This window comes from Falco cherrug, chromosome 6 (assembly GCF_023634085.1).
Source record: "Falco cherrug isolate bFalChe1 chromosome 6, bFalChe1.pri, whole genome shotgun sequence".
NCBI classification, from domain to species: Eukaryota; Metazoa; Chordata; class Aves; order Falconiformes; family Falconidae; genus Falco; species Falco cherrug.
This window is the reverse complement of record NC_073702.1, coordinates 49,505,395-49,521,274: the sequence shown is the minus strand read 5'-3', so window position 1 is coordinate 49,521,274 and position 15,880 is coordinate 49,505,395. Positions and strand designations below refer to the sequence as shown.

The 15,880-nt window shown below is 41.3% G+C and overlaps 2 protein-coding genes across 3 annotated transcripts in view; one reads left to right on the top strand and one right to left on the bottom strand.

The window, feature by feature from the left end:
- Window positions 1–6,211, bottom strand: part of SYTL3 (synaptotagmin like 3) — a 38,396-nt gene extending 32,185 nt beyond the window's left edge. The window contains exons 1-2 of one of the 2 annotated variants that reach the window (XM_055713512.1): window positions 5,846–6,211; window positions 1,272–1,825 (exon numbers count right to left, since the gene is read on the bottom strand). In XM_055713512.1, coding sequence (XP_055569487.1) covers window positions 1,272–1,381 — 110 coding nt within the window. In that variant the 5' untranslated portion in view covers window positions 1,382–1,825; window positions 5,846–6,211. The remainder of the gene's footprint in view (window positions 1–1,271; window positions 1,826–5,845) is intronic. The other variant, XM_014287008.3, reaches the window with a different exon arrangement.
- A 2,448-nt stretch (window positions 6,212–8,659) lies between these two features.
- Window positions 8,660–14,121, top strand: DYNLT1 (dynein light chain Tctex-type 1). The gene is made up of 5 exons (XM_055714783.1): window positions 8,660–8,841; window positions 11,780–11,821; window positions 12,989–13,112; window positions 13,328–13,405; window positions 13,697–14,121. Exons 1-5 carry the CDS (start codon window positions 8,815–8,817, stop codon window positions 13,765–13,767), a joined length of 342 nt encoding a protein of 113 aa, XP_055570758.1. The 5' UTR covers window positions 8,660–8,814; the 3' UTR covers window positions 13,768–14,121.
- The last annotated feature ends 1,759 nt before the right edge of the window (window positions 14,122–15,880 follow it).

The window sequence follows — 15,880 nt, the reverse complement described above, 5'->3', positions numbered from 1 at the left end:
AGCTAATGCCCTGGTTGTGCAATATCATTAGCAATGGGAGATATGCCCTCAATTTTACCTCAATTGAGCACTGTCTGAAGGTGTCTACACACAGCATTTTTGCACTGTAACTGTATATGCAACCACATCCACACATAAAGAGTAAAAACAGGGTTCTGTTCGTGTCAATTATGCACACTCAGGGCACAGCACTGAAATTGTGTATGCAAGTGATTATATACTCACACACAAAACCCGAGACTAAATGCTGCTTCCTTTCATTTGATAATGTATTTTATCATATTTATCCAAAAATCAAACCTTTTATCAAGTAAAAATAATCACAACAAATGCATCATCCGAAAGTTAAATAAAAAAGATATCAGAACAAAATATCAAAACCTCTCCCTTTCATTACCTTTTCTTCCACTACATGTACAAATAATCAATATCTATGTTTTCAGTTGTTAGCAACATCAACAGTTGAAAGGGATTTTCTAACCAATTCAGACTTTCTTTATAACCCTTCATTTTTCGTTATCATTCAATATGTCCAGTAATACTTATGCAAATATTTGCTGTAAATACAGCTTCTAGATTTAAGAGAATAAAAATACCTAACTTAACAACACAAATACCCTGTTTCACATGGGGATGCAATGTGACAAAGCAAGGTATAAGCTGCAAGGAAATCCTTGCCCTAGCCCTGACATAAGGCAAATAAAATGCCCTTCGCAACTGAAATACTTCCATAATTTGAGTAAATACAGAAAATCCTTTTCCTAACAATGACATCTGCTGACACTGGTAACAAGCTCCAAGACAGTGTGGTGCACTTGCTACCTGTTGTATGTGAGAAGGGACAGTGATGGATTCGGCACAATGAGCATGTATCTAATGATTCTTAAATCCAGTCTTGGCAAAATATGTTACATAAGCCAACCAAAGATCTGATCATGTTCTGTGTTACCAGGACTACATAGGAACATGATGAGAATGTCATAAAGCCTTCATAGAAAAAATATAAGCAGCAGCTAAACTTTCTACAAGGGCTAGAAGTAAAATTCCTCAAGTATTCATTCAACAGTATTTGCTCATCTTCACTGTAGAGTAGTCAATAGTATGGTAAATCCAAGAGGCTCTGGATAACCTTTAGTTTTCCCAAAGAATAAAAAGGCATTAGCTAACAAGAATTAAAATAAATGAACACATTTTGAAGGGCAGCAAAGAGGAAGAAAAGGACTTCTGAGAAAAAAGGAACCAAAATACAGGAATAGGGAAATGGCAGATACCTTATTCTTTCCTCTTCCATTTTTCTCACCATCTGGTCACGGTACAGGACTTCCAGAACAGCCTCTCGTTCTAATTCCTTAAGGAAGTTTAGATTATATTCACAGGCCATTTTTCCCAGGCTTCACTTGTTTTGTAGACCGCTGTCCTATGGTTCTACTACATCCAGAAGTTACACTTTGTAGAGTATAATATAGTCTGAGTGTTTACTAACTGCCCTTACTTGATTGGTGATACAGTCACTGTGTCATACCCTTGAAGAGAAAAATAACCATGTCTATCTTCACACAAGTCATCATTGAAGTATCTCTGCTACCCAGAGAATATGAGCACTTTGCAAGGACACAGCAGTCTTGTCTTTTTCACATGAAAGAACTTCTTATTCTTCTTTTTGCTGAAAGTGGTTCCAAAAGAGATGAGAGCTTGCAGCAAGGTCCGGGATAGGGCTTTAAGTGTCACCAGATGGAGGGACAATTCATAAAGAGATAGTGTCAAGGAGTGGAGGGAATGTTGGTTTTTTTTTTAATTTGGTCTTGTAGATTTGCTATTTCCAGGCCTAGGGAGACAAAGAATACATATTATTCTCTCCCCTCCTCACCTCTTCAAGACATTTCAAATAGTATGTGAAGACCACATTTTGCTATATTCAGACCTTTCATGCACTAATTCAGATACAGCAGAGGTTTTAAGACAGTCCCATTCTTCAGACAGTCTCACCATACTGTCCATCAACACTCAGCCATGTACCTTCACATTTTTTTGTACAGTTAGCATAAAACAACCAATAAAAAAGCTTAAGCTTGTTTTGAACGCTGGCCTACAGGCCTCATGACTGGAAAAGTCATGCTGGTTGAGACAGAAATGTCCCTTTCTAATCCTATCTTACTGAAAAGACAAAACATTGCAAGCCTAAGAGGAAAGAGGGAAAGACACCCTCTAAGAGTCACTTCTATCAACTACCCAGGCCTGGCAAGTCTAGATAAACAGTTTAATACCCAATAATGCTCTTCATCAACACACACAAACACTAAAGAGTTAAGACATTTATTATTTCCAGCTCAGTGCACCAGTAATTTTGGTCTCAAACTGGTGACATTAATGTACAAATATACAAGAAGTATTTAAACAGAGTCACAACTGTATTTTGGATACATTCTGTGACCTTTACTTTTGTAAAACTCCCACTAAAACAGAAAATAATGTAAATATACTTTGCAAGAGAAAAAAATGATTATTCAATCTAATTCAGCTTACTCATTATATTCAGTTTTAATACTGCTGTCTAGTGTGTACTACGTAAGAGTTCCACTTATGGCACACAAAATATTAAAGATAAGTATATGAAAATTGGTTAAGTGTTTCAAACTTAATCTGAGCTAAATACATACAGTCAGGCTGTAGGCAGAATGTCTAGACAGTAGGACAGAAGGGTAATGCTTTCCAAAGCAGTTACTGACACTTCACTGATGGACCTCAGCTGAGAATGTGACCAACTATGTGCATTGCTGGACCATTATTTTAAAATACTGTGAGTTTTAAGGTTTACAAAAAAACCCCACCAACAAAACACAAAAACCAAACAACAAGCCAACAACAATAATACTTCAGCTATACAGTGACAATGTATTTTTTTTGGTGCAGGGAATTACTTTACATATAACTTGTCCCAATTACTGTACTTATTTTCCCACAAAAAAAGCAGGAGGTAATAATTTGTATTTATAAACAGTATGCATTCCATTCTTTTGTATATTTCCATTAAACCCTTCCACAGACATCAAAAGGACAAAGCGTTTCACAGTAGTGCTAACAAAGAAAAAAAAAAAAAAAAAAAAAAAAAAGAGATTGGTTTCCTGTGGAAACAAGAGAGACAAAGATAGGCATAATCATATTTTATTTCCTTACCAGCTGCAATTTCACAGGAAATTACTCAGTTGAAACCTAAAAAGCCTGAGCAATTTTTTAACACAATATATGTCATTTTCAAAGGCCCCTGTATCCTTCACCTGCTTTCATCTTTCACCTTAAGAATCCCGGGATTGATAAGCGTGTTCAGAGCCTTCAACTCCATTTAAGTTAATACAGTCTAACAGAGCAGTCAGTACAAACTCTGACACCTCTGCATTATACAGGATACCAAGACACCCATTACAGCATAAATTACATTTTCTGTAAACTCCCAGGACTTCCAAAGGCTAGCATATCTTCAATGTCATCAGGAAATCCTCCTGAAGCATCAGTAAAAGTTAGCAAATTCATGATAGTCACTATTAGGTGGATCCAATAAAACCGCTCTAGTGATCTTAAAGAAAACATACGAATGACTTACAGAGCTATTAAGAAACAAGTAAAACAGTTACTAAGAGCAACACCTGCAGCTAAGCAAACACAGAAATAGTTACTATGTGATACCTCCTTCAAATTATTTAAAAAAAGAGACTACCTCCCTTATTCAGAAGGGCACAAAGTTTTCCATATTTCAAGCCTGTTTTGGGAAACGGGTTTCAGATGACATCTTAGTGTATGAAAAATATTGAGAAGACAAAGACTCTTATTTAGAGATGCATATATATTATTTTTTTAATACATGCTTTCAGCTATTCAAGCTTGCACAAATTTAAATGGTGTGAGGGAAGGAACAGATTGGAGCCTCCCCTTGTTTCCACTTTGTGTGGCTCACAGCTATTCCCCCCTGCGAGACACGGGTTCTGCCCTAGCCCATGCAGGACTCTTCAGAAGAGCATTCAACCTCAACCTATCTGTGATACTGCAAACACCATCATCAAAACCAGTTGATCTATCGCTACACTTCGTATCCTATTCACAGTGATAAATCATAAGCACTGAATCTAATGCCAGCAGTAGATTGCCAGCAGGGACTAGGATCATCTTCCGGCACCAAACAACAGAACAAACTTACTGCAGAGCAAAAGTTCCGGAGGCCCTATGTCCTACAGTGTCTCTCACTATGCAGAGAGGAAAAAAGCCACCGTGGTGCTCTCACTGCTGGGCAAGATCATCACATGCTGCATAGAATAAAGCTTAAAATATATCAATGTAGTCAACAGTTCTATCAATATTACACCTGGACATTTCTACAATTGGGGTTTTTTTAATCTTCATTTAAGCTCTGACAAATGCTGTGTTCTGTCAATTTTTCTTGCACATTCAAAGATAACTCAAAATCTAGCTTAATGATAAGGTAGCTTTAAGAATGAATAAATAAAATATTGTATCCCCCAAAATGGGAGATAATCCTTGTGCCCCACAACAGGCTTGAGCTCATAATCATTTCACAGAGATGTTCAAACTGGACTGAAAAGCCCTTTACCATTGTAAAGGGCTTTTCTAACACCAAAGTTGTCTGCATTACATTAGTTTTTTAGCAGTAATAAAGAAGTGGTGTTTTCAGTAATGACCCTTCTTGACAGGAAAAAACAATCTTAAAAATCTTCACAGATGCTCTCCTTTCATGTTTACCCACTGAATCCAACTAGCTAGCTTTTTTACACCATCAGCTAACCTCAAAGCCAAGCATCTTCTATGTAAAACCAAAAGCAACTGCAACCTCTTTAGTAAATACCATGACATTTTCCCCTTTTCAGCACAAAGCTCACATAAAGTATTTTGTTCAAGCATAATTTTAAATTATGTATTTAAAATAATCCAGTATCAGGCACCTTGCAAATGGATCAGTAGCTTTTTGAAAACAACCTGTGAGGTCTCAAAGCCATTGTAAAGGAGATGGGACAACCAAAGTGGTCACACCGTAGGAGAGGGAGACATAGATGCCCACAGTGCAAACTCACTGTGCTTTTTTCTATCAGGCTAAAATAGTATGTAGTTATGTAACCAAAGAAAAATCAAAAGGCCTACCTAAGGCAAGATCAAGTTTGCAAAGGTAGCTTCTTTTTTAAGTTTTTAAACTTAGAAATGCCTGACTTAGCAAGCTTTGTCTTGAAGCACCTCTGCATGTAATGTATTATTGATCTCCTTTCAGATCTTTAAGCATCACCAAAATAATGACAATTAAATAAGTATAAATAAACTGATCTTCTAAAGTCACAGCCTTCATTGGCTGGAGATAATTGGATTACTTCATCCATTAACCCAGAAGATGGACGTAATACATCAGTAGCTAGGACACAGAATAAGAAGGTTCAGAGTAAAAATTATCACAAAAGCTGCCATAATTTGTATCTATTTTCTATTCTATAGAATAGAAATAAATTCACATAAACTTATTCTTAGTTAAGAAAGTTACAAGTGGTATTTTATACTACCTGGCTGCAACAGTTTAATTTTCATATCCTTGCATACCCACATGCAAATTAGTTTAAGTTCTTTGATAATGTTTTAACAAAGTTGTCTTGGGATTTCAGTAACATCCCATCCCAGCACTTAAATTAAAAAAAAAAAACCAACAATAAAAAAACCAACAAAAACCATAAACACTTATGTTCCAGTTTTGGTCTTTCCCTGAAATCTTTGCAGTTTAAAAAACACTATTCCAGTAAGTAAAAATGCATCCCCCCCATGCAATGTCCTATAGAATAGATTAAATTGATGTCCTTACCTTTTCACCAGCCATCAAACAAAGATGTGTGGAAGTAAACTGCTTTTAAGAGATCAGTAGCACTCTTACTATTTATTTATCTTTCCTTAAAAAAAACCCTGGTGGTTGTTCTCCACCCTCTTTCCTTCCTTTGGGCACCAAAATTAGACTGATGTATGTACAGAGGAGCATCCCCAAAACAGCTAAAAGCAAATACACTCAACAAAGCTCTAGTGTCACAACAGCTTTTGCCAAGTCTCTGGCTTTGTTACCAGCAACAGCAACTAACAATCAAAGAGAAGTTCTTCATTTTTCTAACATTAAAAAGAGGCTAGGCACAAGAGACTATAAAAGCTGACTGATACAATCAAAATACGCTCCGTCTTCAAGCCGCACACAGGAAGAGCAGTGGCTTTGAGTTCTACATAATTTCTTTTTCAGAAATTATAGATGTGAAATACTACTAACCTCAAAGTCCCCAGGACTTGCACAGAAAACTGCTTGTATTGCAAACAGTTCTCTCCTGGACACAAAATAGTTTTCTATTCAGGTCTGAATGAGAAAGCAATTAGTACAGATAACAGTTCAAAAGAATTTATTTTTTATGCATCAGCGAAAAGAAAATTATTTTACCTCCAACTGGAAATCTGATCTCAGATAGCAATTAAAAGTTAAAATGTTACTAGGATTGGATATCCTAAGTCAGTCTATTATAGAACCAACTGTGAGTAATGAAGTTCAAAATTACATCCGAATTATTTCCAAGTTTGAAAAAGAAGAGAGGCTGTTCCTGCAGGTCATTCTCCTTTCTTGTTCCTGGCTCTACCAGATAAACTCTATATACAATGCAGAAGCCCTTCTTAGTGTTCTGGGTGTTTTAAGAAATATTATTTCAAGTTAAAATTAAACAAAGCACTGTAATTCTATTCACATGGCAAAATTAAACAGCCTGCAATTTTATAACCTCGTTAAGTTAAATAGATTTAAATATTTCCACCTGTGTAGGTCAAGTTTAATCACCTTCTTCAACCATTATCACTGAAGGGAAAGCAACTGTTAGTGGGGCACAGAGCTATGCTCAATAAAGAATATTTGGATTATTTAGGCCTTCATTTCAGGCAAAACTTTAGATGAAAGACCAGAAATAACCTGAGGATTGTTACTACCCACAGCAACAGGTTTGTAGTATTACACATTCAGGCTGAGGAACATTAGCCCTGCCACCAGCTTTCCCCTAATATTTAACCAAAGCCTTAACCACCACACTTTTAACTCGTTGTATTTTTCCCTCTCATGCCTGGACATGAAAAACTGCTGTGCTATTTTATACGTGCTAAGACTATAACCAAGTTATAACCTTTTATTCTTTTGTCTAAACAAGCACCACTTATTAAGCCTTCCCATAGTCCTCATGTGTTTGTCTCTGCTTTCTGGCTGGCGGGAGCAGCAAGCACAGGGCTCAGAGGGACCAAGGGTGAGCTCAGCAGCCAGCCACAGTCCCGCTGTATCCCAGCGGGGCAGGCAGAGCGGGTGCTGGCCGCAGGATGCCTGTGCAGTCCCAAAGTGAGGTGACCAGTAAGAGTTTTCTTCTTCAGGAGCAACAGGAGGCAGGGCCTGACAGAGGACTAGAGATAAGGTCAAAATGTAGAGCTGCAGCCTGCCAAAGAGACAGGCCCGGAGCAGAGGTCGCAGGGGCGGAGGCCACAGCTGCAACCTGTCAGCGCACTCAGGCCCTGACATTGCAAGTCCCTCAACCTTCTTGAAATACAATGCCTAAAACTGGATGCAGTATTCCACTGTATTCCTGGTGAGGCTTTATTGCAGAGTGCAATAGGAATGCCACTTCCTGCAAGCTATATGCCCATTTCCGGGTTCCGATATCGCATCTCCTTAACAGCACCATATGATGAGTTGCGGTAAAGCATACCTAACACACTCTCTCTGGTCAATGCAATGGCTGCCAAGTGAGCTGAGCTGGTCCTGCCCTGTCTGCATTTATAAAGCTGGTTATTCCTGCCTCAGTACAGGCCTTTGCGCTTGCCCCCAGTGAATTAATTTTTTCATCGTTCAGGCTATTTCTGCAGTTCACCCAGGCCACGCTGAACCTGAACATCATCTTCCACCATCTAGAGCCACTCTCAGAGGTTGACATCCACAGTAATTTAGACAATCTGTAAACACTGGGGCCCCCCCACTCCATAAACTGTGCAAAGTGTGCCCTCTAACTTCATTGTCCAGATTCTGGTTGCTAAAAATAACAGGATCTGCTTAGAACTGTAAGAATTCAGATATTCCTCATGTCTTTCCATGGCTTTTTTCAGTTGCCGAGTATACATGACATCCTCCGGCCTTCTTTTCAAGCTGTTTCCAGAAGCAAGCCGCAGACCCCCCCTTTCCCAGGGAAGGGCCTCTCGGATCCACCCCCGCAGGCACGCCCGCGGCACACGAAAGGCAAGCCACCTGCGTGAAAAACACAGGCGTGACGGGCCGCCCGTTCTCCCTCAGCCTCAGGCTGCGCGGCTTCCGCCACCGCCATGGCTGCCCGCGCCGCCCCGCGCCGCCCCGCCCCTCCCAGCCCCTCCGCGCTGTCGCTATGGAAACGGCGCCATCTTGGAGGGCGCCGGGCGGGCTCAGCCCCGCTGCGGCAGTCGACGCAGCGACCGCGGCGCTCCCGGTTGCTACGCGCCCGAGCCGCGCAGAGTGCGCAAGCGCGCTGGCGGCCGGCGGGGCGGGGAAGCGCCGGGCCGTACGGAGCCCAAGCAGAGCCGAGCGCGCAGGCGCAGAGCGCCGAGCGGCTTCTATGGCCGGGCGCCACCGCCCGCGCGCAGCACTGCGCAAGCGCCGCGGGCGCCGCAGCCCGACGCGGCGGGAGCGTGGAGCCGGGGCCGGCGGCGCAGGCGCACTGCAGGCAGCGGCCGGCGCGTGGGGCGCAGCGGGTGAGGGGGCGGTGCCGGGGTGTCCGTTGCGGCGTGAGGGGCTCCACCGAGAAGATGGACGACTTCCAGTCGGGGGAGGAGGTAACGGGGCGGCGGGCAGGGGAAGGGCGACTTCGGGCCACCCCTAGCTTCTCCTTGCGGGGCCGGCGCAGGGTCTTAGGCGATACCTGCCCGTCCCGGACACCACCCCTCGGCCTCCCCGCGGCAAGCCCGGGGCCACTGGGACACCCCCCACTCCCTCCTCGCCTCGCCCCGATCCCCCACCGCCCGCCCCTGGGGTGACACCGGCAGTTGGCGGCGGCTGCGAGCCGCGCGTCCCGGGCAACGCTGGAGACGGGCCCGGCCTTTGTTCCCGCCGCCCAGCCGGCGGGGCCGCCCCTCTGGCGGCGTGAGGGGGGTTACGGGCCTCTGGCAGCGTGCAGTGGGGTTACCGGCCTCTGGCGGCGTGAGGGGGGTTGCCGGGCGGGGCCGCCCCCGTCCGTATTTCGGGGGGCGGGCGCCTCTCCCCGGCGGCGGCTCACGCAGGCCCCTCTGCCGCTGCGGGTCGCCCGCAGAAAGCGCTGGGGGTATCGTGGCCTCTGCCTCCACCGGCAGGATGGAGCAGGGCGCTGTGCTGGGCGTTTCGCTGGTGCGGTTTAGGGGAGTGAAAGACTCGAACAATATTTGTGTGCGGAGAGTCCAGGCAGGGACGCGCTAATGAGATGTTCTACCATGTTAACGAAGTCTGATAAATCAAGGGTCTTTTTCTTTCTCGTGCCAAATGGCTACCCAGCGAGCGTTGCTCTTGCAGAGCTTGTCCGAGCTGTGGCGGTTTGCTGCAGTGTTCTTAAACAGCTGCACTGTCATTTGGTGAGACAATAGCAAAGCAGTGTGAGGGGTGAAGGGGTGTCAGGCTTGTGCTGTTCAGAAAGCCTTGTCCTGATTGCTGGGCCTGGCCTGTGTTACACAGTTATGGGTATTTTTTAAAAAATGTTACCAACATGCTCGAACTTCATTCTTATAGCTGTTTTCAAAAACGTCTTCAGTATTACTGAAAGATAATACGGCTTTGCAGTTTGCATTTGTTGGCTGGGAGCACCCCTTTTAAACAAGATACTGGAAACTACATCTGCTTTCCTTGTGCCAGAGGTGTAGCACAGGAAAGTCATAAAGCTTCTGTATGTTTTCCCTTTATTTTTCAGTACAAAAAGTATTTACATCATCTTACTTAAAGAGGGGCTTGTATTATTTGGCAGCTCAGTTTAAGCATATAAATCACAAAGCTGGATATCAGAACTTTATGTTCTGCTTTGTTGTGCATCTAAACCCATATATGCTCTCTTGCCAGAAAAGGAAGGCTGAGAAGTAACAGCAACCCTAGAACCAAATCCTCAAATCTCTTTATGGCCCTTCCCCACTTGTTTCAGTACAAATTAGATATTGAAATGCTTTTGAGAACTCAGGTTGAATTTAATTTGGTTTACTGTGGTGAACAGTGTTTGTGCTCACTCAAAGGTGTTTGCGAGCAGAGTTGTAGACTTTGTGAAGAAAAAACCTGTATATGGTTTATCATCTTGCCAGACAGCATGCTTCATGTCTGCCAGCATGTCTGGCATGCCTGTTCTTAACTTATGCTTTATGGGAAAGACTATTTTGATAATTGTAGCTCTCATTTGGTTAAATACGCTGGTGCACTTTAAAATGTAAGCACCCGTAAAACCTATTACCATGAAAACAAATGAGGCATATTAAAATTAAAGTCAAAGCTGTAAATAAAAGCCAGTTTGCCATAGCACATAAAAGCTTTTAGAAATGTTGAAGTGTGCGAGCAAATTGGTGCCTCTCAGTAGTTACAGAAAAGGCATTGCGTGCTGTTTCTTATGTCACGGAGAACACTCAGCTGCTCCCATCTTTCTGAATGTCACATGTCATTAAAGCTGGCTAGGCTGTTCACCTTCTGAAAGGTTTATCAATATGATGTTGAAATCCTGAGCAGGTGTAATGATGTCCTGACCGCACACCTGTATTACACTGTTAGTTGTGTTTGCCAGCTGAAGAAGCTGACAGACCTCCCAGTGAAAACTCGGTCAACGTAGGCTCCATTACGTTAATTTTGAAATCCTTGTTCAGTCTTTTGAAATCTGTTAGTTTGCTGTTATGTGCGTTTCTTCTCATTGATTCCTTTCTTCTGGTTTGTGAGGGGAGGCTATGAGATACCTAGTAGTAAAAACATGGTGGCTGGCTGGCTGTGGTGCCAAGTGCTCACCTACCAGTGCTCCCTGGCCCTTTGAAGAGCTGCAGGGGGTGGCTGGCTCCCCAGCAGTGGTGGCAGCTTGTTTTAGCCACCTTACATGGGAGGCAGCAATAGCTCAGGGACTAAAACACTAACCATACAAGTAAACAGATAGTACTTTTAAGATTAGTAAAATGTTGGGACCTTCTCTGTTCTGATTCCACGTGCTTCATCCCTACTCCCCAGAGCCTGAGAGAAGGCTGAAGGTGGTGGGGAGTCCAGCAAGCTAGATTTTCCCTTTGGTTTCCAAGGGGCAGTTTTCTTCTCCCCAGCTGAGGTTGTCATGACAGCTTTTCCTTGTGCTGTGAATTGATGTTTTTTCCACATATGTGCCTTGGAGATGTCTGTTTAACTGTAAGCTGTGTCTGCGCACCAAGCTTTTCTCTGCAACCTCACTGTGAATTGTGGACATTAAAACTTACTGTAAAATGAGAATATGTGTGTGCATAAGTGCTATGTGTATTATTTTAAAATACTTTCAAGTTAAAATTTGAACACTTTGACTCAAAAGGCCAGCCAATATTAGTTAATCTGTTACTTTCATTACTTTGTTAAGAATGTTAATTTGAGTGGGTTCAGGGAGCCAGGGTACATACGAGCTAATAAGGGAAGACGTGGTATCTTCTGACTTGCAAGAAATCTGACAAGCATAAATTAAGGTTCTAGTGCCTGTTCTTAACAAAGCTTGACTCTGTAAACAGAAGAATGTGTCCACTGATTATTTAAAATTCTACTTTTTTTTTGTAGACATCCTTTGTTGTTGATGAAGTCAGTAGCATCATTAAAGAGGTAAACAACATTTTCATTTTGTTGGTGTGAAAGTATAGTATGTTGTATGCCATGTGCTGAAAGGCATTCGAGAAAATCTGGTAACTGATATGTAATAGATTTCTAGAATGGTTACTATCAAAGTATAGATAATTGTTGATTTAACCAATGTATATGCTTTAAGTGGAAGTGACACCTAGCTTTAGTTGTGATGTGTATTACAAATCCAAAAGATAATTGAAATAATTTCATATGCTCCTCTCTAGTTGCAGTGTATCCCTAGTTGAATTTCTATGAGGGATAGGCATTTTTTATAGGCTGTCTGAATACGCATGTTACTGTGTTCTTTTGAGATGCTTTTCTTCTAAGATGAGTTTTTGTTTGTTTGAAATGTTTCTTAGCAACAAAAATAGTTCAGTCATGAACTTCCTGTGTAGAAAATTTCCAGAGGGATTTGAGTTTTGTGTCCCAAATTCCTCTTGTAAACTAGTACAATCTTTTTCTTGTTGCAAAACAACTGTTTTGGTCAGACTTCGTAAATTGAATCCACATGCTTTAATACATGCTCCTGTTTCTTCTGAATCTGAAATAATTTTGTGATTATTTTTAAAACAAGTTCTGTGAGGAAAAAATGTATCAATGAAAAACATGCAGCTTTAATGTATTTTGGTTTATATCGTAAAGGAGAAACTATCCTCATAAGTAGAATGGGTTATTTGGGTGAAAGCTTCTGCTTTATTGGTAACCAGCAACCATGTGGGTTTTATTTCCCAAAAAGGATTCTGCTGAAAAGTCTGGAGTTCATTTCCATAGAATATGTGTGAATGAGCCATTGCTGTGTGTGTTTTTTCCAGTCTTTTCAGGACTGTTTAAATGCAAGACCCTTCTCGTAACTCTGGCTTTGGGACATTGGGATAGGAATTAAAATAATCAAAATATCACAAAATGAAAAGAGAGTGGAATCTATGGTAATTTCCTCTATGCCTGGCTCAAACTCTGACCTGAAAGTTTTGTAATAATTGAAAACACTTCCAATGATCAGGATGGACAAGCAGTATTTAGGACTTTTTCTGTGGGTACGGGGGTCTCATCTTTAGTATTTGACGTTGGAATGGGCTAATGGGTGCCTGGTAGACGGACAGCAGTGCAGTTTATTCATGCATTATAAAATATGTTTGTCACCAATAGGCCATAGAAAGTGCGATAGGTGGCAATGCCTACCAGCACAGCAAAGTGAACCAGTGGACAACCAGTGTGGTGGAACAAACGTTAAGCCAACTCACAAAGCTGGGGAAGCCTTTCAAGTATATTGGTGAGCGCAGCTTTCTCTTTTCTGTTGAAGCTGGTAAAGTCAAGTGCGCTGATGGCTAGGGGGTGGGGGAAGATCTTGACAAGAACCATGTCTATAAACTACTCGTAAGCATGTATATATGCATATGTGTTGCATGTATGTACTATGCTAAGCAAAAATGTAGCTAAATGTTAATTTAGTGATAAATTACTAAAAGCTTCTCTACTGGCTAACAGTGACCTGTGTGATTATGCAAAAGAATGGTGCTGGGCTACATACAGCAAGCTCTTGCTTCTGGGACAACTCCAGTGATGGTAAGGAGCACAACTGTTGGGTTTTTCAGCTTGCCACTGTAATGCTAGTCCCTTTAAGACTAGGCAGTGTACTATTCTTTTTTTCCAAGTGCTATAGTTTTGGAGTAATAGCATGCAGTTTCGTCTTTTTTCCTTGTGGCAGTGATGCCAACTGATACATATGAAAAGCTGTTGTGAAAATTCATTCTTAATGTAAACAATTACAAACCTGCATGTAATGGCTGCATATAAGGGCATGCACTTATCACTGTAACTTTCTTCTGTCTCTGAACCCCTTTTTTGTATTTGTAGGAACCTGCACTGTGAGATGGGAGAACAAGACTATGTATTGTATAGTCAGTGCCTTTGGACTTGCAATATAATTGCCTTGAAGTCATTCATCCTTCTCTTTTCTACTCCAGCACTTGATTCCATCTCTACTTAAACTGTGAATACACTGAACAACTTCTGTTTTTAATGTACTTAAGTAACTTTGGTTTTTTTAAATGTAGAATGTGAAAACATGTTGTTATATGGTTTATGTTTGTACTTAGTATTGTACCAGTGTTGCCATACTGTCTTAACACTTCAAGAACTTCTCTTCAAGGTGCTAATACTGAAATCTGCTGCAGTGTAAAACTTTCTCTAGATAACTTTTTTAAGACCAGTATAAATGAGACACCGACTTTCACACTTTCTACTCTTGGTTAGCATTAAATTATTGAAATTCATAACAATTGGTGTGACTCATTTAAATGTAAGTCTCTTGTTATTTTTAAAAAAGGTTCCAGTTCTTTTAATTCTCTTCAAGGTAGTTGAGGTATGTAGCAGAACACAAAGCAGTTCCATAATTTTGCCAAAGTCAATAAAAAATTGCAAGAAAATGAGGTGATGTTTATGAGAAGTTAACCTGGCTCTGGTTTTGGGACAGGTTTAATCTGATTGTACGGTATTTAGGGTATGGAAGGATAGCAGAAATAACTATAATCTTTGAACAGAAACAGAGGTGGAGTTTTTCGCATTGGAGAAGTGCTCAGCAAGCTCTACATGGATAATCATTCACTACTGCAGCCAGTTACTCCTGTCAAGTAGGTCTTGAACTTACCTGCTACCTTTTATACTGGTTGTGCTATTCAGTGAGTGTGATGAGTCCCGAGAGTTGGTGAAACATGATCCTTTCTGAAAGGGGGGGGAAGCTGCCTCAAGGTGTCCTTACTAAATAACATGTGGATAGGTCTCCTGCCTTCTAAAGTTGCAAAGGAAAAACAAGTACAACAAGTTTTCAGCTTAGGCTTGGGTAAGGTTTTCTTTGTCAGCTAATTGAAGAAATGGAAGCATGTTATGAATTTCGGACTGCCTGTGCGAACTGCTATGCTGCTGCTGTGAGCAGTAGCTCATTGCTAGTGAAGTGGAAAGAATTACAAAGCGAGCATGGGAGAGTATTCCTGGGCTAGAGTTAGTCTGGGTGACCTGCATTTGCTTCTATTTAGGAAACTCTGTCAAATGTTTTCAGAATCTGGCTGTCAACTAAAGCTGTTTAGAATGAGATGGCTACTAATACAACAGTATGTTTCCGTGATCTGGAAAGACATAATAATGAAAAATCAAATGACAGTAGAAGGTATGTTTTTTATAGCGCGAGGTGCGCAGGGGTGTGCTCAGGGGTGCTCTCTGTGGTAACTCTGTGTATCCAAACAGACTGTATAAGACCCTGTGCTAGGCCAAGGCTTCAGTCCTCTTCCTGCCTACGCGTTTCTGCTGTCAAAAAAGTTTGGGAAAAAGGTTGATCAGCAGGTTTGGGCTTGGTACATTTGAGACTTCTAATATAGCTGTAAAAGTCATATATTTCTGCTAGCATACCGGTTCCAAAACATCTCTGTAAACATGTCCTTCATGATAAGAGACTTCTTTATTCTAGCTTATGTCCTTGTAAATAATACAGGGCTATACTGAGTGTATATACACCTTGTACTGAGGAGTGTATACCTTACAGTTCTGTAGCAGAGTTTTAGCAGAGTATTCAGTGTCAGAAATAGTACAACATCTGTAAAAAGAAAATATTAAAAACAAGATAAATTGAATAAAGTACCTGAAATAGCCATCAGGGTGAGAGAGAAACTTGTTATAAAGAGAATAAATCGCAGAATCACTAAGGGAATTTTTAATCTGGCTGGTTGGATACTTTATCTCCTTTCCATTAGCATGCCAGAATAATAATTGTAGTGTAGTATCTACTCCAATACTTATTTTCATTTAAAAAAGTAGTTTTGTGCACTGTGAGTCAGTATTTCCTTCTAGAAACACTTGGTATTTAGTCGGGCCATTCAAACATTCCTTATATTTTGTTCATGTTAATAATAGCAAATCTCTTGATATTTTTTTTTTGTGTGCGTATGTGTTGGTTGTTGGTTCTTGCATGTGTTGAACTACAGGAAAATCAGTGTAGAAGCTGTACGGGAGGAGAAAAACACTGTTGAATTAAACTAGAAGTTGTGC